The sequence below is a fragment of the Watersipora subatra genome, chromosome 5 (genome assembly GCF_963576615.1).
Source record: "Watersipora subatra chromosome 5, tzWatSuba1.1, whole genome shotgun sequence".
In the NCBI taxonomy this organism is placed as follows: Eukaryota; Metazoa; Bryozoa; class Gymnolaemata; order Cheilostomatida; family Watersiporidae; genus Watersipora; species Watersipora subatra.
In genome coordinates, this window is record NC_088712.1 from 28,888,991 (window position 1) to 28,914,576 (window position 25,586).

Below are 25,586 nucleotides of genomic sequence, written 5' to 3' on the forward strand. Positions count from 1 at the left end.
TACTTATTTCCTTTCACCCATTTGCTCCAATAAACACCATAAATGTACTGAAGACTTAAATCACTAAAATGTATTTTTTAGTAAATAAATAGTTTGGTGTAACTAGATAAAGTGTAGGAACCATCTATAATGATTTAAAAATGTATCCTGATTCTTCAACTGCCAGGTGGCGAGTGCCAGCAACAAAGGGCTAAGAAAGGTATCATCTACTGATCAATGATAGCAAGTGATTTGACTTTCTGCCCTTCTCAGTTAGCTAACCAGCAGTGCAACAGCCGTAGTTAGCAAGGTCACAGTGCATAGCATGTTTGACCTTAAATAGACAACATCAGGAAGGAGAATAGAGCTGCAGAGACATTTGCAGTAAGGAAACCAATACTTTCATACTAACCTGTCATGTGTCTGTTCGGGGTGTGATTAGAATAGACTCTTCTAGAAGATCCGCCATGCAGAACCTTCCGGACTCGATGAAACATGTCCATCGCATCCCTGTCACAAGATGCTCAAGGGATTAGAACAAGATATTTGTCAGACTTGAACAAGATACTTGTAAGGCATCAATCTAGAGTGAAGTGATGTGTGACTCACTTGTCTGCTGATTGAGATATGCTACTCCAGTCTCGCAGGTTGCGATCTTCCCCAGTTAGCAAAGGTTCATCTTGTGCCGCGAAAGCCGCAAAAGCTTCCTGCATTAATAAGTGGAATAGAAAGTTTGCATTCATAAACGTTACTCAAAAAGGGCAAGAGTAAACAAGTATTTAGATGTCACTGCAAAAGAGCGCCATTATATAATGGCACGCTATTGGAGTTGTTTCCTCATGCCATTATTTAATGCCATGAGGAACAACTTTATCAGCTTGTATTATTATATAATGGCAAAAGAAAACAACTCCATTAGCTTGTGCTAAAATTTTGTTTGATTTGGGGTGTTTTTTACTAGATAAACCCAAAGAATAATATACATAGAAAAAAATGAATCCCTTGAACATGTAAGAAAACATGACAGAAAAATGACTTCCCTTCTTTCAATACTTAATTTGCATGACACTAGTTTCACTATAGTAAGTGTTACTTGGAAGAATTCAACCGTCGACCTTCCTTTGATACTGCCTAATGACACTTATTATAGATTATCTGTCAGTGTATCCTAATACCTGATGGGTTAAAAACTTGTACTCCGCATTGAAAACTGATGCACATCAATGACTTTGAAAGATCGGGCCTACTAAAAGCAACTATTAATACAGTTACTGGCCATGTACAGTGATACATAGACATCTATTAAATAGCTTCTATATCAAATAAAAATATTCAACAGAGCTATCATCTTCAGAGGAGAGGTACTTTTTTTGAGAAATTATGTGTTTTTGTCACAAGTTCGACATCGCGATAAAAGCCGTCTTGAATAGTTATGTCCATTCTTTTCACAATGTTGCCTTTAATATTAATTTAAACATTTTTTTCAAATTTTTAAACGCCCAAAAAATACTACAGTAACACTTCAACTTACGAGTGCTCCAACGCGCAAGAAACTTGAGATACGAGCCAGCTTTTAAGCGAGTTTTAGCACTAACATACGAGCCATGTTTGAGATACGAGCACGTGAGTCAGTTGCCAAGTATGCTGGAGGTCTTTTATGAGAACAGCATCACTCTGTATTTTTCAACTGCTCAGGTTATACTTTTGTACCGTGTTTTTTTTGTGTGCGATTTTCAGTGCAGAATTATGTGAATTAAAAGTACTCTGCGTTGACCAAAAGTTTGCCAGTAAAATGAAAGATAATGCAAAGAAAAAGCGAATGATAACAGTTGATATTAAACGAAAAATTATTAAAAAATATGCAAAATGTGTATGCGTGATTGAACTAGCTCAACAATATGACAGAAATACATCCACAATTATCAAACCGAAGGATTATATTCAGGGCATTTAGTTCGCAAAAGGACTGGCCGTAGTTTCTAAACGGCGCAGCGATCTTCACGACCGCTGATGGAGAGACTGCTCAGGCATTGGATAAACAATTGGCCGGTGACAGCGTAACTGAAACGATGCTATATGAAAAGGCCATTGCTATCTAGCAAAATTATAAAAATAGATATTCGGACAAGTTGGCTAGTGGTCATGCATTAACCTTTTTTGACGACACCTACGTTCGTCCTAATCGCAACATGTTGAAAGGGCGACAAAGGCAAACGTCTTTAGATAGGATTATCTTAAAACGGCCGGCTAGTCGTGAAAGGGAAACAAAGAAAAAATTAGCTAACCAGCGAGAAACTTCAAATTACGAACGCCGAAGAAATTTTAATTATGTCAAGTTAAAAATGAAAGTTTGCTTTTAGGTTTGATTCTACGTTTGTCTTTTAAGACATTGATAAAATCCAAATTTATCAAAGTCAACTGTTGTAATGAAGGATAGCTTATATCTCCCTCTCTGGCAAATGCTAGCGTTAGCTGCTATTGCATGTATTTAATTTTACATTTTAATTAATCACATTTCCTTGCATTATTTTTTAATTGTTGCTTTTTGAAAGCATTTGGTAAATTAGGACAATAACCAACATGTTCTTTCTGTTACAATATCTTGTTTTGAGTGTTTTATTTGCATTTTTTAAAGTATGGAAACCAATCAATATATATTTAATGGTTCTATGTATAAATAAATTGCACCAACATGCGAGTAAATTAACATACGAGCTCAGTCTCGGAACGCATTAAGCTCGTAAGTCGAAGTATGACTGTGCCTAAAAGTCTGGTAGTAACTGCGCAGATAAAATATTACGATCCGTTAAAGTAAAATTTCAAAGGTTGTTGAAAAGATAAGTAAATAGATTAGATTTGAATAAACTAATATTTAAATAAATAAAATAGATTTAAATATTTCGACTAAATAGATTAGGTTCTAATAGTAAGTTCTTGCCAAGCTGTAGGACAGGTATGTTACAGGTACGTTACAGATACGTTACAGGTACGTTACAGGTACGTTACAGGTATGTTACAGGTACGTTACAGGTGTGTGACAGGTACGTTTGTTACAATTATTATACATAATGAATTATACTAGAAAAGGGTCATAACACTTTACCGTACCATAAATATCTAGTGAAGGTAAATTCTTAACAGGACTTGGAACAATGCCATATAAAATATGAGAGAGAATCAACCATAGTTTAGAAGAAAATAATAGGCAATGTATGGATGATGGAAGCCATACGGAGCGCACTGTTTACCTGTGTGGTTTCATTCATGAGGCTGTGACAATGTTGAAATGATATCTCCTCCATTTCATCTATAAGTGAATCAGACACCCTCTGTTGTTGATTTTGAATGACAGGATCAACCATAGAATGAACACTCAGCCATAGATCGCCTCCTGTTGGAGTAGATAACTCACTGTAACTGCGTGGTGGCAGACAAAGTTACATACATTGTGTTTGTTTGTTTATTTTCATCTATAATATAACCACAAAAAATAATATGATGAGTGTTGCTCACAGTATAAAAGGACAAGAGAAATAGAAAAAAAATGTCACTCCAGGGAAGGTGATGATGAGGTCCCTGTGCGCCATGGCAAGGCTAAGCAAGGCGCGGAACCTGAAAGTGTTATAGTGTATAGTGTATCCAATGTAATATCTAATATATTTATTCTTGTCTGATTGAAAATAATAAATAGCAACAATAAGTTTTGCTATAATAAGAGCCGTGTCCGTCTGTCCGAGGCCATGGTTGTAGATTAAGAAAAAGATTGTATCATCCAGGATTCCAACCCGTGACATTAGAATGCCGCTGCTCACACTACCAACTGACCAGATGTCACAGATCTGGAGTGCAGAATTATTGCCCCCATAATTCTCTTGGCTTCATCGGCACACCTGACGATCGCTCACCGCTCACCAGACTGCCAGGGTACTTGTGTCTCACAGCACACCACACTGTCAGGGTACTAGTGTCTCACAGCACATCAGACTGTCAGGGTACTGGTGTCTCACAGCACACCAGACTGCCAGGGTACTTGTGTCTCACAGCACATCAGACTGTCAGGGTACTAGTGTCTCACAGCAAACCAGACTGTCAGGGTACTTGTGTCTCACAGCACACCAGACTGTCAGGGTACTTGTGTCTCACAGCACACCAGACTGCCAGGGTACTAGTGTCTCACAACACACCAGACTGTCAGGGTACTTGTGTCTCACAGCACACCAGACTGTCAGGGTACTTGTGTATATTAATGAGCAATAAAAGGTTTGACTATTAGACAATCATTTGACTGAGTAGCTACCGGAGGCTGTAGAAAATTGAACAGTGAAAGTGTCTCAAACTATAAAGTTGTTCCAGCCTACTTCTTTTGTTATACGAATGAATACATAAATAACTACTGATCCGTTGAGGTGATAGAGCGATGGAAGCGTATTCTCGCCTACTGAACATGCTTTGCATGAGTCAACAACTCTAACCCGTGTGTTGTATCGCAATAAGCTTGAACAGCATGCAGAGCTTAGTAGAGGCCGAGAGTTGGTTAGGTCCCTTACCGATGAGATTAGGAGAAGGCTCTGGATCCTGTTTCACCTGATGAGGCAGGTAGAAAGTGGGTGAGGGTTCACTAGCATGGGAAGGAGAAGGATACTGGGGAACAGCAGCCGGACTATCATCCAAACTTGCTTCATAAAATAATCAATCCAAGTGCGAACAACACCATTTTAATTTAATGATGAGACACGGCTGGCTGGAACAAACTGGTACACTTATTATGCTTATAGACTATATACTAAGACTCACTGGTACAGCTTACCCGCTATAGACCTAAAACCTCTAATCAATCGGTAATTATAACCATATCCTCTTTTGCCCCTGTATTTAGCTTCGTTATCATAGAGTCATCATAGCTGATCCAATTGAGTATAAGTGCTTTACACTTGACTTTCTGATAAGTTAGGTGCGTAGAAATGTTTTGGTTTTAGCAGCTTTATGTTTGACAGCCCCATAAAAAGGAGATCTTGTAGTTAGTGTTGAATCGGTATTGATATACTGATAGTAGTGTTTTTTTTTAAACATACCCGAGTTGTCTTTTAAAAGACACTTACTTCTGGTTTGGCCAGGATTGTTTCTAATTGGGTGACTGATTGTTTTTAATTGGTTGATTGGTTATTTTTAATTGAGTGACTGATTGTTTTTAATTGGTCAATTGATTGTCTTTAATTAGGCGACTATCTCAGTATTCAAGCATCATGATACTCCTTCACTTTGATTTGTTATTAACACCGTCTACTTAAACTGATGTATTTCATCTTTTCTTGCAAATTCACCAATAGTTTTAGTTAATACAACTTTTCATAACAAGCTTATTAACTACAAAAATCAGTAGTGGCAGAGAAATATCTCATACTGTAGAAAGTAACAAATAAATATTTTACTTACATCTAAAGAATTCAACTCACTCAAGAGAGTTGATAGCTAATGTCCGGCTGATATTTTTAGTGTTTGAGTGATTATGAAAATTATTGAGAGCATTATATATCAAACCATACCAATAGCTTTTTTTATTAAAAAACAAATTATCGAAACTTGTAAATAGTGATCAACTCAAACCAATGATGTCGGAGAGACTACAGTCAAACCCCAACTTCCGATCACTTAAATATATGAACATAATTAAGCGCTAATTAAAAATTTCAACTTTTAATTTTACTTAAATACTAGATAAATGCCCGGTGTTGCCTGGGTAATAAAAGTATTTGCACAGAAAATTTATTTTTATTCAACATATAACAACAGTTATAATGTGTTTTGTGCAGTTTAAATAAATTAGGAGAAAAAAATAGACCAACTGTGAAGGTTTTCAAACTTTGTCAAACAACTGTAACTTTCAAACTTCATATCACGAGGAAAATGTTCTGTGCAGATCAAATAAATTGAGAAACAAAATAAAAAAACTATAAAAATGTTTAGATGTAAATGTAAAATAATTAGAAAGTACATGTAATAGCTAAATTAAGTCTGTTTTGCGACAATTACAATAAAAGATCAATTGATAATGATAAAATTAATGCAAACTGAGAAAACAAAATAAAAATTCTGAATATGTTGAATTAATAATAACAATTTGTGCATAGAAGTGTGTGTGTATAAAAAAGGTTACTGTTCCAGCAGAAACTATCCATCATAACTTTGAATACGACGATACTGGTAAAAAAGTAAAAATGAGATATCAGACTGTCTTTGTCTGACCAAACAGAGCGAGAATGTAGAGGCTATTCCTACTTGAGGAAATACACATGTTTGAGTGGAAAGTAATGGCCTTTACCGATTTAGCAATTGAACCTTACAAAAAACCAGAAATAGAAGTTTATGAAAACACGAAAAAACATCGTGTTTCATAGAGTTAATAGTTATGTCAGTTAGTGTGTGAAATCGGAAAAAAGGGTATACGCTGTGTGATAAAAGTAATAGAATTGTGAGAAAAGCGTAGCTTGGTGGCTAAGTGCACAGTTCGAGTCTTGCGGTTCGAATCTTGCGGTTGCGATCTTCGTCAGTTCAAATCCAGCAGAGCGCGAGCTTTTAACTCCTAAATTTTAATAGTTGTAGCCGGACATACCGAAGTACAGACAGACAAACTTTGAGATTTATATAAATAGATTTAAGTGTATTTAGAAATTTCATATATTTTTGGCATTTGACATAAACTTTGAGGAAATATTTAATGCACCATTTGAAGTAATTTTCAAAAGTTGATATCCGAAGTATTTCAAAACGTTGCAGTTTCATAAATCAGTAAATACACTATATACACCGTTCGTTCTCCTTCACACAGTTTGGTTCTATAGTGCTTGAATAACGAATTGCAAGGCTTCACTCCTCCATTTTCTAGTTTTAAAACTATGGGATCCAAGACGAGTCGTGTAAATGATGATAAAAGTGGTGAAACAATGAAGGCAATGCTTTTAGAAAGCTAAACAACAGATAATACCGAGCGATGAACACATATCCTTGAACTAACTCTAGGAAGTCTAGTCATCTAGCAGTTATCATGAGAAAAAGAAAGCGAGAAGATAAACTGGCCTTAAACTAGTGAGAGTAAAAGCGGTGACCATCCTAATTAAAAATAAAATGCAAAAAATTTACAAAGAAAGATGAAAATAAGCTATGGTTATTTTAAGTTCATATAGTCTATGTAAGACTAATTCAGAATCTCTATCGGCAAAAAGCTTGACCTTGACCCTTCTTATAAGAAAAAATCAGATGAAAATGAACAATATCGTTACCTGGAGATGGATGACCTGGTGAATACTGGGACTCTAGTGGATGCTGATTCTGTTGCTGGTAGGGGGGACTTGCATTACATTGTTGGCCAGGGCTTGTGTTATACAGTACTTGGGAGGGGCTACTTGTATTAGAGTAACGCTCATTACTCACTGGGCTGGCATTGTACTGTTGGCTAGATGGGACGGGGCTAACATTGTATTGTTGGTTGCAGGGGGTGGGGCTAGTATTGTAGTGTTGGCTAGATGGGGCGGGACTAACAATGTACTGCTGGGTAGCGGGACCAGGACTAACATTGTATTGTTGGTTGGAGGGGGCGGGGCTAGCAATGTATTGTTGATTGGAGGGGTCGGGGCTAGCATTGTATTGCGGGTTAGAGGGGGAGGGGCTTGCAGTGAGTTGATGGCTTGAAGGAGAAGAGTTAGCACTGTAAGGATAGCTAACAGGAGAAGTCGAGTAATTTTGCTGAGAAGAGGTCAAGTTGATCTGTTGTTGAACGGTCAATGAATCTGATGGAAGTGGTCGCTGAGAGTCATATTGCTGATGAGCCCTGGATGAATTTTCCTGACTGCCCGCTAGTGAATTGGTGAGGGAAGGCTCAAACATCTGCGTTGATGAACGTATAGGAGTAGCGGCAGAATACTGGCTGCCATCTAGACTTAACCCTGTCATGTGATTGGATAAATTAGATTGAGTCCGAGTTTTCTTAAGTCCTAAAGAGGGTGTAGATGGGTTCTCTGCAACACGCAACACAAAGATTACAAATGCAAAATCCTTAGCATAATAACTGTGATCATAGTCTAGCTGCCAGCTATACTATACTGTGTAAAGCTGAAGTAGTATACCAGTGTAGTAATATACTACACTGGTATACTACTACTAGTTAGTATATACTAGTTTATTACTACTAGTTAGTATATACTAGTTTATTACTACTAGTTAGTATATACTAGTTTATTACTACTAGTCAGTATATAATAGTTTATTACTACTAGTCAGTATATACTAGTTTATTACTACTAGTCAGTATATACTAGTTTATTACTACTAGTTAGTATATACTAGTTTATTACTACTAGTCAGTATATACTAGTTTATTATTACTAGTTAGTATATACTAGTTTATTATTACTAGTTAGTATATACTAGTTTATTACTACTAGTCAGTATACACTAGTTTATTATTACTAGTTAGTATATACTAGTTTATTACTACTAGTTAGTATATACTAGTTTATTACTACTAGTTGGTATATACTAGTTTATTACTACTAGTCAGTATATACTAGTTTATTACTACTAGTCAGTATATACTAGTTTATTACTACTAGTCAGTATATACTAGTTTATCACTACTAGTCAGTATAAACTAGTTTATTACTACTAGTTAGTGTATACTAGTTTATTACTACTAGTCAGTATATACTAGTTTATTACTACTAGTCAGTATATACTAGTTTATTATTACTAGTTAGTATATACTAGTTTATTACTACTAGTTGGTATATACTAGTTTATTACTACTAGTCAGTATATACTAGTTTATTACTACTAGTTAGTATATACTAGTTTATTACTACTAGTCAGTATATACTAGTTTATTACTACTAGTCGGTATATACTAGTTTATTACTACTAGATAGTATATACTAGTTTATTACTACTAGTCGGTATATACTAGTTTATTACTACTAGTCGGTATATACTAGTCCCACGAACACACGAGCGGAGCGGAAGTGTGGGAGTTTTTATGATAAATGCGTGTGCACACAACTTACGAAAATTATTCATCAACAATGAGACGAACCCTCGTCAAGAAATTTCATCAAAAAATTTAAGCATCGGAATGTAAAGTCGTTAAAGTATAATAACGATACAAAACACATTTAAACCTATTTAAATATGTTACCAAGTCTTTGTAAACCGTCGGTATTATTTTAAAACTTACCCATCTGATCGGATTATACACAAATAGACGGATTAATTTGAACGAAAATTGCCACAAAAAGCTTGAAAAGCTCGGTTTAATAAAAGTTAAGACCGAAAATTGAAACGCCAATAAAGCCGTGCGACCGATTGTAGAACTATTTAGCAGTGCGCATTTCACGAGAAAACCGTGCTCATTTCATCAGTCTATGGCCATTTTTACTTGTATTCGAATTTATTCGAAGGTTTCCGTAATATACGTAGACCGTTTGAGGCGTAGACCGATTTACAGGTACGAAATTGTGGTACACAGTTTATCAGCCTGTGTTTTTTGTCCAATCACCGAAGGTTTCATTATTTGAAACGTTAGCCGAAATTCTTTACAACTTATGTACAAGCTAGGGCCGAACTACAACGCCCCTTCATGACGAGAACATTTTTTATTTTGTTACATTTTTATACGCGTGAATGCTCCTACCCGCTTTCTGTTAAAGATCGCTTATCAAAACCATTCTACATTCAACGCAACCAACTTTCAAACTGTGTATAGTACACAGTAGCTTGCCATTTTACTTCTAATTTTGCATTTCAGAGTTATAATAAACATATTTCTTTATTGTTGTTGAATTACATACATTACAGTAAATTAGGCCTACAGCTTTATAACACTTTTATAACAGCTTTTATTTTGCTGCAGTTTGCAGAAATCTTCGAGACGCATGAACGCTCATAGGTTTTCTATTATTGCTGCATTACTATATTAACAATATTGGTTATTTTAATAATATCAGTGCATTTTACTTATAATATTGGCCAACATTGCATTTCTCCTATTGCAAGGGAGAGATATAAACGTGTAATATTTTCCTTTCATTGTTGTTGTTTGTCATGACCAAACACTTTTTAAATAAATTTTCTAAAAACCTATATAAATACCACAACTTCTCGATATTGCTACTTATGACGTTTTGAAATGTAAACAAAATTGTGTATTGGTTTTCTATTATTACTATATTAATAAAATTGATTATTCTAAGAATATCAATGCATTTTACTTCTAATATTGGCCAATATTGCATTTCTCCTGTTGCAGGGGGAAAATATAAACATCTTTTCCATTCATTATTGCTTATTGTTGTATATAATAACACCCACACCAAGTACATTACAGCTACCATTGCAGTTATCCTATTGCACTGCAGAGCCATTTGATTGCTAATATTGCATTTCTCAACCATTAGTACCCTTTATTTTTTGCCAATATCTCTGGCCATCTCTTTGGTCGTGGGCTGTATGACAGTGGAATTTCTAGAAATTCCACTGTCATACAGCCCTCGACCAAAGTGATATTGAAAAAAAGAAAGGGTACTGATGGTTGAGAAATGCAATATTATCAGTCAAATAGGATAACTGCAATGGTAGCTGTAATGTACTGGGTGTTATTATATACAACAAATAGCAATAATGAAAGGAAAAGATTATATGTTTATATCTCTCCTCCTGCAAAAAAAGAAATGCAATATTGGCCAATATTAGAAGTAAAATGCACTGACATTATTAGAATAACCAATATTATTTATATAGTAATAATAAAAAACCAATGCACAATTTTGTTTACATTTCAAAACGGCATAGCTAACAATATCACGAAGTTGAGATATTTATATAGATTTTTAGAAAATCTGTACTACGTAGTCATTGTCCTGTAGTCATCCAAACTTATAATTAATTATTGCAATAATCTCATTAGAACCGTTAGAAAAAATATCATCGTCATGCCTTTACTTACACTGCGTTAGATTTTTAGAAAGTCTGTACTGCGTAGTCATTGTTCTGTAGTCATCCAAACTTATAATTAATTATTGTAATAATCTCATAAGAAACGTTAAAAATATCATCGTCATTTGCTTTACTTATACTGCGTTGGACATCAGTTAGAATGGGAAAGTATTCAAATGTGTCGGCAAATGAAGATGAAAAAATTGAAATCGGCAAAAATGAAACGATTTCTGTACTCCTATGTTAATTGCCAAAACCTTCGGCAATTCGACAATGCTATAGACTGGTGAAACGTACACGTTAATTTTTCGTGAAATGTGCAAGACTTCATCGTTCTATTATCTGTCCCTCGGCGTTTCAATTTTCGGTCTTAACTTTTATTAAACCACGCTTTTCAAGTGTTTTGTGGCGATTTTCGTTGAAATTAATCTGTCTATTTGTGTATAATCCGATTAGATGGGTAAGTTTTAAGATAATACCGACGGTTTACAAAGACTTGGTAACATATTTAAATAGGTTTAAATGTGTTTTGTATCGTTATTATACTTTAACGACTTTACATAACGATGCTTAAATTTGTTGATGAAATTTCTTGACGAGAGTTCGTCTCATTGTTGATGAATAATTTTCGTAAGTTGTGTGCACATGCATTTATCATAAAAACTCCCACACTTCACTCCGCTCGTTTGGTCGTGGGACTAGTTAGTATATACTAGTTTATTACTACTAGTCAGTATATACTAGTTTATTACTACTAGTCAGTATATACTAGTTTATTACTACTAGTCAGTATATACTAGTTTATTACTACTAGTTAGTATATACTAGTTTATTACTACTAGTCAGTATATACTAGTTTATTACTACTAGTCAGTATATACTAGTTTATTACTACTAGTTAGTATATACTAGTTTATTACTACTAGTCAGTATATACTAGTTTATTACTACTAGTCGGTATATACTAGTTTATTACTACTAGTTAGTATATACTAGTTTATTACTACTAGTCAGTATATACTAGTTTATTACTACTAGTTAGTATATACTAGTTTATTACTACTAGTTAGTATATACTAGTTTATTACTACTAGTCAGTATATACTAGTTTATTACTACTAGTCGGTATATACTAGTTTATTACTACTAGTCAGTATATACTAGTTTATTATTACTAGTCAGTATTACTAGTTGTAATTACTATTTCAGCAGTATTACTACGGCAATTTCATCACAAGCTAGCGTTGTTATGGCACTTTTGAGCTCATTTTTCTCGGCATTCAGCCTATTAAACATCCTGTAACAAGCTACAAGCAATGTTAAATAGCTTATCCACTTTTCAGAAATGACTGAGATCATTATGAAGGCTGAATTTAGAGAATAATGAGTTTTAAGCTGTTCGTGGTAGTTTGCTTTAATATCATAAACCTTGTGAAGTAGAAGAATACAGGCTACGATTACTGATAACCAGATGAGGTGGAAGAATGTGAGCTATACATGCTGCTAACCTGATGAGGCCGAAGAATGCGGGCTATGATTACTGCTTGAATGCCGAGAACTGCTGCCAGAGCTGCTGCTCGAGCTTGGACTCAAGGTGTCAGACTTATCAAAGTATTCAAGCAAATAGCGTCTGCCTTCCTTCTCACTACGATATTAAAAAGTACTATAATGGAGTAGTGGACTAGAGGGGACCGATGAGAGACAACTTCAGAGAGAAAGACTTAATTCGAGCACAGCTGAATGTATCAAATGAATCATGAGTTCGCGTTGCCTCCTGGGGCATCATTGAAACATCGACATCAAATTTATATCTGTAAGATTTTCATCAATTTCACTTATATATCACTATATAATGGTAATAATATTGAGATAATCGTGTGAACAGATGATTGTCAGCTTGCATGATCAACCAAGCTTGCACTTATTTGCAATCAGGTTTGAGTGAAAAAAAAGAAATTAAAACAAGAAAACATAATATAGGAAAGCAAAATAATAAACTAGTAATATTTATTCCTAAAACGAACATTGAGCACATTTTAGTAAAACAAACAATAAAAAACTGATTCATCTTTAAAGACATCTTTATCCACACAGTGCGTGTCCACAGTCAACATTTATATTAATAACTCCCACATTTTCACTGTGTGTGTCTGCTAGCCTGTGTAAAATGCCGATTTCATCAAATTTCACGCGCACAAAATATTTGGTCTCAAAACTTCATCTGGTTCCAGAGAGCCCGCTCGGCAAACACCTACCTGTAGACTGAATCAAAATCAAAGAAAACCCCGGAATCGTGAGGCTTCATGCTAATGTTTTATATATGAAACCAAGAATTCACTGCCTGGCAATAAACCGTCATACCTCTACATTTGAGTGCCCTAACATGCTAGAAACTCAAGACACGAGCTGATTTTCTAGCAAATTTTTTCCTTGAAATACGAGTAATCTTTGAGATGAGAGCGTATGAGCCGGTTCTTGATGGCGACTACACTATATGGCAAGTGAGCGAGAGGTGGTGGAGTAGACCACAAGCCGTTTTTGAGAACAGCATCGCTCAGTGTTTCATCTCGAAGCAGTTTAAAAAAAGTTTTTCAAAGATTGGCGAAGTTTTAGCAAAAATGAGGCAAAAGCGCATAACCGGCAACAGATACCAAAAAATGACAACAAAATTAAAATAAATTTAGTAAAAGACAATATGAATGGCCAGCGTTGCCCGAGTAATAAAAATGTCTTTGCACATAAAAATTATTTGTATTTAACATATACAACATTTACCATTGTTAATTTTTAAACTTCATATCATAAGAAAAGTGTTTTTGTGCAGTTCAAATAAATTAGGAAAAAAAATAAACAATGAATTCATGGAAGTGTGTGTATAAAAAAGGTTACTGTTGCAGCAGAAGCTCATTGTATTCAAAGTCTTGATGGACGATACTAGTACCTCTCGATACTGGTACAAATGGAAAAATGAGATACTAGACTTTCTTTGTCTGATACTTTGTTTCACCGAACAGAGAGAGAGAATGTAGAGGCAATTCTTACTCCAGATTATACAAGTGAAAAGTATTTAGCTTTTACAGATTTACCAAAACCGGATATATGAGTGTAACGGCACATTCGAAAATTACAAATTACAAAATTAGGTAATGGTAAAAAAAATTACCTTTGAAAAAAATAATAAATGCAAAAAATAATATTAACTAATAATAAAAGTACACATTTAGCATGTGCAATCATGAAACGGACATATAGTATATGGTAAGAGCGATGGAAATGATAAGAATGGCTTAGCTTTAGAGATACATGCGCTTGTTAGTAGACTTGGGACTTGAATGTCGTGAGTTCAAATCCACTACGAAGGTAATTTTTCGCCGCTAAAACTTTCTCGCTCTAACTTGAAAGACAAATGATAAGTGTTGAGATTTATATAAAGATTAAAACTTTGCTTCAAGTGTGTGTTTAGTTAGCTCAATTCAAAGTTTCTATTACGTAGGGTCACAAAAGCTCAGTGTACAAAACGCGTTGCTCTCAAGTCTCTCTCACGATGCCTGTCTCGAAAGTAAAAACTCCATTCAGTGGTGTTACATGTCGTTGCAGATCATAACAACTAAATGGGTATCCGTTACTCTGCTCATGTAGGTACTGAATTATAACAATTAAAACACATTTTCCACTGTAATATTATTCTTTAGGTGGTTTTTCATAAGATGGTAACGGATTAATTTGTACTTAATTATTTTACATAGGAAATAGGGCTTTGAGAGGCGAGTAGATTGACTTATGAGCTCAGTCACGGAGCGCATTAAGCTCTGTGACTGTAGAGTTCTGACTGTAGAGTTCTGACTGTAGAGTTCTGACTGTAGAGTTCTGACTGTAGAGTTCTGACTGTAGAGACTGAAAGAGCTGATTAAACTCACCTGACAATATAATTCATGCAGACGATATACTGCGGCTGTTTGGTGGTATTGTAAACAATAGTAGCTCTTGTCTGTAGCCAGCACCACTCATTTCTCTTACTCAAAAATCTATAATACTTGCTTATAGATGTACCAGCTGTCATCACTGAAACACATGAATGATGCCATGTCAGCTGTGAAAGGTTGAGATCAACTTACATACACACCTGTGACACGCTGTCAATGTCATGGAAAGTAGACCAATATGGTTTGTTTCTGTCGGTTAACCATATAAAATATGTCGATATTTATTGACTATACATAGAGACAACAGGTGAGAGATGAACAAGAGCCTCAGGTTAAGGTGCTGCAGATGGAAACAAGTAGCTCTATACGGTGTCTATGAGTATCACAGGAGAGCGTCGAACACAAGTCATGGCTCATCTCTTGTGATGATTAATTTTTACTGACATTATTTCGGAGCTTTATATAGTGCGTTAGATTGCCAAATATGAGTATTTGTCCGCTCAATGCTAAAATATGAGTATTTGTCCGCTCAATGCTAAAATGTCTCATTGATAGATGCAATTAGGTCAACGTACTTGTAAAAACATGGCCTCTTTCACTATTGGACCGATTCACAAAATGTCCAAACAAGTTAATGAGTGAAACAAACTGTAATTATAGTAGGCTGATGATTAAAATGGAATACTTAATGGATATCCATTTGTTGTTATATGAAACAATTAGAAAGAACTTACGAGCTCTACTTTCAAATCACAGATGAAGAAGGTCAGATAGACTATGAGCCACTTATAAGTTTAAGGAAGCCATGGAACTGACAAAAGCTATTATTACTCCAGCCGTATGCCTTAGCTTTTTTATATTGCAATTATATACTAACGGTATTTTACTGTTCCTTTTAGCAGCTAGAACGCCAAGTATTTTAATAATCTTTACTATAATAAGAGCCGTGTCAAGCCATCCAAAGCCACTGTTGACGATTGGGAAAAAAGATTGCATTGTACAGGATTTCAACTCGTAACGATCAGCTCCGTAGACTGACACTCCACCTCCTATGCCAATTGACTGCAGCCTAGCTTTTTGGAGTAATTGTGCACATAGTTATTCTCTGTGCTTCTATGGCACACCTGACTACCTCTTACAGCGCACTAGCCTGTCAGACAATCATAAATAGTGAAAGATAAATGACAAAACTGCCTTATGACCTAGAAAAGAAAAGTGCATTCCACTTTGTTGAAATTTTACAATTTTTCTATTCCACTTCATAAGCGATCTGGAAGATTTGAATTTTCCCATAGCAAAATCAATTTCGCTCATCCGGCTGAGGTAGCCCCAGCTTTCTACGCAGCAACATTATATGCAAGGCATTTATGTAATAAAACTTGGATACATAACCTTTAAGCCAATAGCAAGTTAATAAGCATGAGAACATAATAAAAAGTAAATGTAAATGTAAAGAAGCTTACGGTTGCTGTGACATTGGCCACACATCTCCAGATCTCCAGGGTGATGATATTGATACATAGAACTACCCGATATCTCATCTGGTTCGTAACCCAGCATAGTCGCAAGCCTACCAAAAAGAAAGTATTAGACTACCGCCTTCAGCTGGAGGTACACCACACACTCCACTATGTATATATCACAACGTGACTGAGATACAGCTTATCCACCAGTATATATACATGTATGGGGTGTAGGTCATTGAGTGAGCAATCACACAGCTATCAGGTGATGATGATATCGGGTACCTAATCAAGTATAACTACCATATTAGGTGACACTGTTATAATGATATCAGGTAGACTAATCAAGTATAACTACTATATCAGGTGACACTGTTATGATAATACCGGGTAGACTAATCAAGTATACGTACTATATCAGGTGACACTGTTATGATAATATCAGGTAGACTAATCAAGTATAACTACTATATCAGGTGACACTGTTATGATAATATCAGGTAGGCTAATCAAGTATAACTACTATATCAGGTGACACTGTGATGATGATATCAGGTAGGCTAATCAAGTATAATTACTATATCAGGTGACACTGTTATGATGATATCAGGTAGGCTAATCAAGTATAACTACTATATCAGGTGACACTGTTATGATGATATCAAGTAGACTAATCGAGTATAACTACTATATCAGGTAACACTGTTATCATGATAACTTAGTAGAATGATCAAATACAGTGGAACTTCTACATACAAAGCAATTTTTTCCGACATATGTTTCGTAAATAAAATATTTCTTAAGTAGAAACCACATTACCATATAAATGCCCTAATTTGTTCCAAGGCCCACAGAACTTGGAAATAACATTTCTGTAAATTATAAGAACATGTAATGGTAACCCTGTAACAAATACATATTATAATTACATCGCTACATAAATATAAATATGAAAAGTACACTTGAAAAAAAGAACAGTAAAGTAGTGAGCAAAAACTATGAACTTATGTTATGTTTGCCTAGTTACTTTAGGCGTTGGGCCTATAAATGAGGCTAAGTGAAGGCTACGAGAAGTGGGAAGACGGCGGTGAGAAGAGGTTGGTGCTGTATTGCACCTTTTTGGCTCAAAATAAATGTTTGTAAAAACGTACATGTACATGTAGATGGAAAGATTTACTTGCATCAGAACAAATTCAGAAACTATGCCACTACCCAAAAAACACAGAGCATGAATTGTTAGAAACGAAAGTTGTCCTACTTTCAATGCGATATATACTCCAATTTATACAATGAACGAAAACAAAACGCTTGTTTACTGAATTTTTCTAGCAAATCGAACTGAGTGAGACGTGTTGTACTGACCCATGAAACAAACAAACAAACAGGCCAAAATACAAAAGGCCTTTTCGTATCTAGAAATATCTTTTGTACATCAGAGCACAATTTCTACCAAGATATGTTTGTAACTTGAAAATTTCGTATGCGGAGTCTTTCGTAAGTAGCGGTTCCATTGCATAACTACAAATAAACGATGATGTGTACCCAGAGGCGCCTAGTAAAACAGTTTAAAAAGTTGATCTCATCCACGACTGCAACGTACATAAATATAAAAAACTACAGAATTATTTATATATACAATAAATCCTTGAAATATATGTTTGACCCTGTCCAATATCTGCTTTCTCTGATCCAATTGTTATAGTCTGGAGCAAATATTCTCATACAGATAAAATATCACCGCAAATCATCTTATTGGTTCCACACAAAAAGCTTACACCAGTTTGATATGTGTGTTGATATAAACACTTTCTGAGTTTTGATATAAACACTTTCTGAGTGCTGATATAAACACTTTCTGAGTGCTGATATAAACACTTTCTGAGTGTTGATATAAACACTTTCTGAGTGTTGATATAAACACTTTCTGAGTGCTGATATAAACACGATCTGAGTTTTGATATAAACACTTTCTGAGTGCTGATATAAACACTTTCTGAGTGCTGATATAAACACTTTCTGAGTGCTGATATAAACACTTTCTGAGTGCTGATATAAATAGTAGAGCAGGAACATAAACTTATCTTTCAGCCTTTTCCTTCGGAGGGTGGGCTACTCAAACTAAGATGTTTTATAGTCAGAAAATTATGCTGAATTCAATTATAATGTTTCTACACCTACGTGTTTGCACATTTCTGAGCTAGAGAGCATTTTCGAAATGGGAGGGAGCAACTCCAAGTTTGGTTGGAAAACCTTACATATCAGACAAAGAAAACTATTTTATAATCTCAAAAATTAATAAATGTTTTTACTTGAGATTAAGTGAGTCAATTCTCAGCATTCCTTAACCACTGCCAAGGATGCAGCAAGACCGCTTGTTTCACTGTCTTGATTAGTCTGTGAATGAAACCCTAGTCAGAGCGACTAAACTTCAATATGAGACAGCCAAACAGTATTCAAACAGATGGTTGATATTGGAAGAAGAGAGCATTCAATGTGAAATTGCTCAAAAATTGCTAATCATTGAGAACTTCAATGAGAGTTCAGACTTCTTGTCATTATGCCTGTTATAAAAAGTATTGTAACAAACTCGTTATGGAAAGAGCTGAGAAAAGACATGAGAAGAGACAGAAAGAATGTGATACAGCAGAAGGGGTGAGATCAGATATTTATAGCTTTACAAATTCATGATGATTACTCCATGATGATGGTACATTGGTGGGAGAAAAAAAAACATTTTCATTTTTGTCTGCACATTTTGTGAGCAGCAAAACTAACCCTTTGCAGTTTACATGACTTGTTATAGTCTACAATTTGGACATAAATTTATAGATAAATTACATGTATGATCCGTCCTTGGTTTTTTGCATATGACCACACAAACTACGCTAGATATTGCATGCTGTACTATGCAGAGATGACTAATCTGAAAGTATGGCCTAGCAAGGTGTATGAGGCTCTTATGAAAAAGGGGTATTTTACTTATCAATCACGACATCACTGTCCATTCAGCTATATCGCTTGTGATCAATCTATTGAGCAAACAGTTAAAAGAGACTCAAAGTCTCATGGTGGAATCATAGGGTTTACCAGGAATCATCGGCCTCTCAATGCTGGACTCTATCTCACCCAGGACAAACAGCTGTACATACAGACATGAAGAAGATGCTAGTACCTGGTGATTCGGATGCAGCAAGTTATGAGATGCGTGAAAAGGCATGGAAGGCTGATGAGGAAATGAGGGAAGTCATGAAAGACTCATAACAACAAGAATAAATCCGTTTGCGTTTTAAACCACCAAGCTAGTACATATTACCAGTGGTGCAAAAGTCTCCATAGAAGTGAAGCAGGATCTTGAAATGGCAAATGTTATAGGAGAGAAACAGCTTTCAGAATTTGTCCAGAGGAGGTTAAGCACCTAAGAGATTGATTTCAATGCATCCATCAAGTCAAACAAGCTCAAAACCTTCCCCACATTACCATTAGCTAAGAAAAAATCAAAAGAAAAAGTCCTAGCGTGTTCGCACAGACTGTTTGAGAATTTGTTAGTGAACAGCCAACAGCGTAACTTGGATTTGAGGAAAGTGTAATCATTCTCTCTTGGCAACATCAGCTGGTCCCTGGCTAACTCTGATGGCTCTATATTGAAGACTGCCAAGTCGGCTCTGATGGCTGCTGTTGAGGAAGATGCTGATGATTAACCATCAATCTATGTTAACCAGGATCAGCTACCAGTCTTTGATGCTGTTGTGGTTGATGCTATGGCCAAAATTCAGACCCTGAAAGCTCCTCCAACTTTTGGCATGGTTGCACGTCAGCTTTTGCAACGAATAGTTAATATTGCAAGCGTGTATCACACATGTCGTGTGGATTTTGTTTGTGACACATACCCAGATATCAGCATTAAAGAAGGTGAGAGAAGTCATAGAAGTGTGGAAGGAAGACAGAAGGTTGCTGTGTTTAGTCCGAACTTCTGAATTTTCAGCAGATGGCTCAAACAAGACTGCTTTAGTGAAATTTTTAAAGGATACATGGAGGAAGTCAACTGTGAAGCAGAAGCTAGATCTTGTAACAGCTTTTTCTCAAGAATGCCACATGATCAGCTATGACCTTGATGGATCAATCGCTGTAAACCAAATAGATAGTTTGACACCAGACCACGAGAAAGCAGATACTCGCATATTATCACATATCGCAAAGATGATGAAAGACAAACCCAGCTCAAAAGTTCTAGTCAAGTGCCAGGACACAGATGATTTCCTAAGCTGTCTATCTCTAGTGAATGAGCTGCCATCACAAAAACTCATTTACTGCTGTGGTAAGAAGCAGTTGAGATATGTAAACAGGCTGTCTGTCTACTGTCCTCACATCCGAACGATGCAAAGCACTGCTCGGGCTCCATGCTATAAGTGGATATGACAGTGTAAGCGCATTCTATTCCAACAGGAAGATAACTTTCTTCAAGCTGCTAAAGAACAACCTTGAATTCTGTAACACACTAAAATCATTGGGAACAGGTTTTGAAGTTGATGGTGAAATAAGATAATCTATAGAGACATTCATATGCAGATTATATGGTGAAGAGACAAATTCCATTAATGAAGCAAGGTATAAGATTTTCTGCTCACCGTCTCGCACATCACAACCAAACCTACCACCCACACTAGATGAGTTAAATCTCCATATATCTAAGGCTGCCTATCAGGCCGCGATATGGAGAAGAGCCAAGCAAATCATCATCAATGCCCCCATCCCCCAGCAACATGGATGGTTTATGGAAGGTGGAGAGCTTAAAGCTAGATGGATAACACAACAACCAGCACCTCCTGATGTGCTCGTGGACATGTTTTGTCGATGCAAAACTGGGTGCCAGTCTCGTCGCTGTCAGTGCAACAATACAGATCTCAAGTGTACGGACATGTGCAGAAGCAGCTGCTGTAGCAATAGAAATAAAGAGGATGAAGATGAAAGTAGTGATGCAGAAGACTCAGATGACTGTGAATTAGAAGGTTAGTATTCGAGTGGTATTGTAACCAAAGGTGCACTTCATGTTTGATTAGAATACATATGTGTCACACCGCATAAAAGACTGACTAATTGCGATTTCACTTGCATAGTAAAGTAAACGGTTCAACATAATAAGCATTAATGATGAATATATGTATACTAAAATGTTATATATACATGGTCTGAGTCTTTAAAAATACTTTAATTTTGTTTTGCAGATCTGTAATGATATATGAGTTGCGGAATAACAAGGACAAACTATAAAGCTGCCACAATATCAACCAAACTGAGAACACATAATATTATATAATACAATTCTAATATTATAATATTTGAAGAATAAATATTTTAATGTTATCAGAATTGATTCCAACTTAGGTTATTACTAATTATTTAGTATTTATATGCCATTTTCATTATTACATTGTTGGTAGAAGCACACGAAACATTACAGATATTTATTTAATTCAAATAATATATTAATTAAATTGCTCAAAATGAACAATCTGAGAAGTGTAGAAACCAGATATTTGAAATCAGCTCAAAATTCTGTTCTAGATGCCACTCTTATCACATAGCCCACCTCCAAAAGGAATAAATCACTTTTTTTGACAGCTTTTTGATGCCCTCCTGCTCTACTAAAACACGATCTGAGTGCTGATATAAACACTTTCTGAGCTTTTAAAAGGCCCACGTAATGTTGTGAGCAGACTGTTACAGCTAAAGTGAGTCATTATTTCATGATTAGCATTTATACTAGGACTGTTCTAAACATAGTTTTCATGGTAGAACTTTGTTATAAATGTATATAATTTTTATGTAATTTTAAGGGCACCTGATGCAACACTACACATTTCTATATAACAATCTAAAAGCCACTACAGGTTTCACCACACATTATAGGTGAAACCAGCATCACACTATCTACGGAATATTTGCGGCAATGGTATATACAATAACATAAGGGAGATAAGAGTTACCTGGGGTCACAATACATGAAATAGAGATCCAGACTGTGTCTACTTATAAACATGTTGCCATCCATTTTGAGTTCCATAATAGGAGTCGGCTGAAGTGGTCTTGCAACAGCTGCTAGGTAAGCAATCCTTCCATTCTGACAATAAAATATATAACTTGAGGACTGAGAAAGTCGAGGTTGTTCTATCCTGATGAGACAACTTACGTTACTAGAGCCAAGTTTCAATGGGTTACTCACGTCAAATTTCAGAAAATTTAATCACGTTGTACAGATACTTTTTCTATCATTTGAGAGTTTTTTGCTGTTTCAAGTGAACTGACTGACAAAACTGACAAAACTTGATCGCAGTTGAAAAGCTCAGAAGAAAAAAACTTATTCAAATGACATCAATAGTCGCATTTCCTGCTTGCCTCTTTAATCATGACATCAGCCAGTGCATTCAGGTGTCAGTGTTACACGTTTCTATTGACATATATTTTATTTTGTATTTGCTCATGATTGTTGGAATAAAACTTCAAATATATCCTCAGATATATTGTTGTAGATATTTCAAATGATTTAAAGGTAGGTTGGTTAGAAATTGTTCCAGTTTTTTCTCCAAAGTCTGTGTAAACAAGTGAGTTCCCTATGCTGGTGAGATCGTATATTTATCACTTATAAGCTATATGCACAACCGTCGACGTCATTTTTGTCATCAATGTAAACAATACGCACACCTTTTTTGTCAATAATTGTGCATAGTTGGGACTGCATAGTTAGAACATCTCGGCACGTCTTTTTCTTCCAAGTGTTTTAATTGTGATCAAGTTTTGTCAGTTTTAATCTTCAAACATCCTGGCAGTCGGATCACTTGAAACAACAAATGAAAATTCTACTGATATAAAATATCTATTCATTTAGGTGAAAATGTTTTAAAATTTGACGCGAGTGAGCCTTTAACATAAGCTGGAATAGCTGACATGAGCTATAGGAATTTACCATCTAAAGTCTTCCTTTCCACTTACATCTATTGAAAAAGACACATGCACTTATCAAAGCCAAAGGAAGAGACGTCAAAACAAGGTATACGCTGAACATTCAACTTGACCACAAGAAGGAAATAGCTGTTCCAGTTAGACTATCAACCATAACCTGGAGTGCTTATGTGTGACCGACTCTAACCTGTTCATAGTGGACATATCCTGTCCATTGAAGAAGGAGGAATTCATTCTGTGAGGTTGTGACACTTGAGTTGAGCTTCAGGCCACTCGACCTCCTTTGGTAGCTGCACTTCATACGCAGAAAAAACTGTCTTTGATGCTCAAACACCGGTGCCTCTGTAATCACACATATACGAAAAATATGCCTGAGACCCGGGTAAACTTCTCGAAGTGCATAGGATATTCTAGTTTGCCCTGAGGCATTTTAAGACCAAAACAATCTCTTAAACGCTACTTCACACTTGTAATATAATAGCTGCGTTACACGAGTAATAAAAGTTTTTACACATAAAAAATATTTAATCAACATATAATATAATATAACATTCACCAATCTAAATTTTAAATAAAGGTGTTTGTTCACTTCTGTGTGTACTATAAGTTTATTGGCTATAAGCATACAATTTATGGCTATATGCACAGAAATTTTTCGCTTTTTGGGGAAATCTAAGGTAGTATTTTTTTCTCGTAGTTTAAAAGCGTTAATTGAAGCTGAAATTTTAACCAATCGTTATTGAAGATTGGTAAGTGTAAAAATTATGAGCCCAATTATTCCATAGTATGGCAAGTAGGCTGTGTGGCATTGTTAATAGGATGCCTGCCTGAACAACCAGGGTTTCTGAGTTCAATTCTAGTGAAAAACGGTTTTTTCATTCCTAAAACTACCGCTATAACTAGACATATAGACGACAAACAAACACTTGAATTTATATATATAGCTAGCAGACGACTAGTTCTATTTACTCTCTACTAATCTATATACTTTGATATAATCCCATGACCAAACACGAGCGAAGCGATTGGTTGGGAGATTTATGATAAATGCACATGTGCACACAACTCCCAAAGATTATTCATTAACAGCCGTCGCAAACCCTTGTACCGAAATTTCATCAACAAATTTAACCATTTTTGTGTAGAGTCGTTTAAATATAATAACGATACAAGACACATATAAACCTTTTTAAATATGTTACCAAGTCTTTGAAAGGATACCGCAAGACCCTAAAACTAACCCATCTGATCGGATTATACATAAATAGACAGATTAATTCGGCCTTAAATCGAAATAAAAAATTTACAAGCCTATTGTAATTAAAGTTAAGAGCGGCATATGAAACGCCGATAAAGCCGTGCGACAGAGAGTAGAAATATTAAGTCGCCAGCATTTTATGAGAAAAACGTTGACATTTCACCAGTCTATAGTATTGTTTAATTGCCAGAGGTTTGTGTAATTAACGTAGACTGTTTGAGGCGTAGACCGATTTACAGGTACGAAAATGTGGTACACAGTTTATCAGCCTACATATTTTGTCCAATTACCGAAGGTTTTTTAAATTATCTAGAACAATAACCAGATTTCTTTACATTTTATCTAAAAGCTAGGGCCGAACTACAATGCCCCTTTGTGACAATAATATTTCTTTATTTCACTCCAGTTTGCAGAAAACTTCCAGACGCGTGAATGCTAATGTTTGCTTTCTGTTACATATCGCTGTCAAAACCATTATACATTCACAACACAACCAACTTTCAAACTGTACATTACACGGCAGCTTGCCGGTTTACTTTTAATATTGCATTTTAGAGATATAATAAACATATTTCTTTATTGCTGTTGTTAGTTAAATTACGTACAGTAGGTTAGGTCTACAGCTTGAATTAATATTTATTTTATTGTTGTAAAACATAGGTTTGAGATAGGAGTAAATTAGGTCTGATTTTTATACAACCTTTTGTTTTGCATAATTGACTTTTTGAATTTCATTTCAAAACAACTTGACAACTACCATGAACATACAACCTCCCAGAACACCACGTCGTCGCATTGGCGGTCCACGTGTCTCCCAATTATTACGGAAGAGGAGGAATAGAAGGCCCTCACAGCAACCATCAACATCAAATGCTAATGTTCAACAACACACTACTCAAAATAATAACAACAACTCATCTGATTCAGAGAATTCTTTAGTAGATGTTGTAGGCGAAGCCTACAAAATCTAACTAAAGAATTCTACTTTTGTAGAATTCTGACCTTCTGTAACTACTTTTTCAACAA

The 25,586-nt window shown here is 35.5% G+C and overlaps 1 protein-coding gene across 3 annotated transcripts in view; it reads right to left on the reverse strand.

The window, feature by feature from the left end:
- Positions 1-25,586, reverse strand: part of LOC137397026 (single-minded homolog 2-like) — a 57,814-nt gene that overhangs the window by 5,864 nt on the left and 26,364 nt on the right. For 2 of the 3 annotated variants that reach the window (XM_068083309.1, XM_068083308.1), the window contains exons 7-16: positions 23,490-23,644; positions 22,330-22,463; positions 16,346-16,452; positions 14,877-15,021; positions 12,468-12,604; positions 7,257-7,991; positions 4,527-4,655; positions 3,228-3,370; positions 589-686; positions 392-489 (exon numbers count right to left, since the gene is read on the reverse strand). In XM_068083309.1, the coding sequence (XP_067939410.1) occupies positions 392-489; positions 589-686; positions 3,228-3,370; positions 4,527-4,655; positions 7,257-7,991; positions 12,468-12,604; positions 14,877-15,021; positions 16,346-16,452; positions 22,330-22,463; positions 23,490-23,644 (1,881 nt within the window). The remainder of the gene's footprint in view (positions 1-391; positions 490-588; positions 687-3,227; positions 3,371-4,526; positions 4,656-7,256; positions 7,992-12,467; positions 12,605-14,876; positions 15,022-16,345; positions 16,453-22,329; positions 22,464-23,489; positions 23,645-25,586) is intronic. The other variant, XM_068083310.1, reaches the window with a different exon arrangement.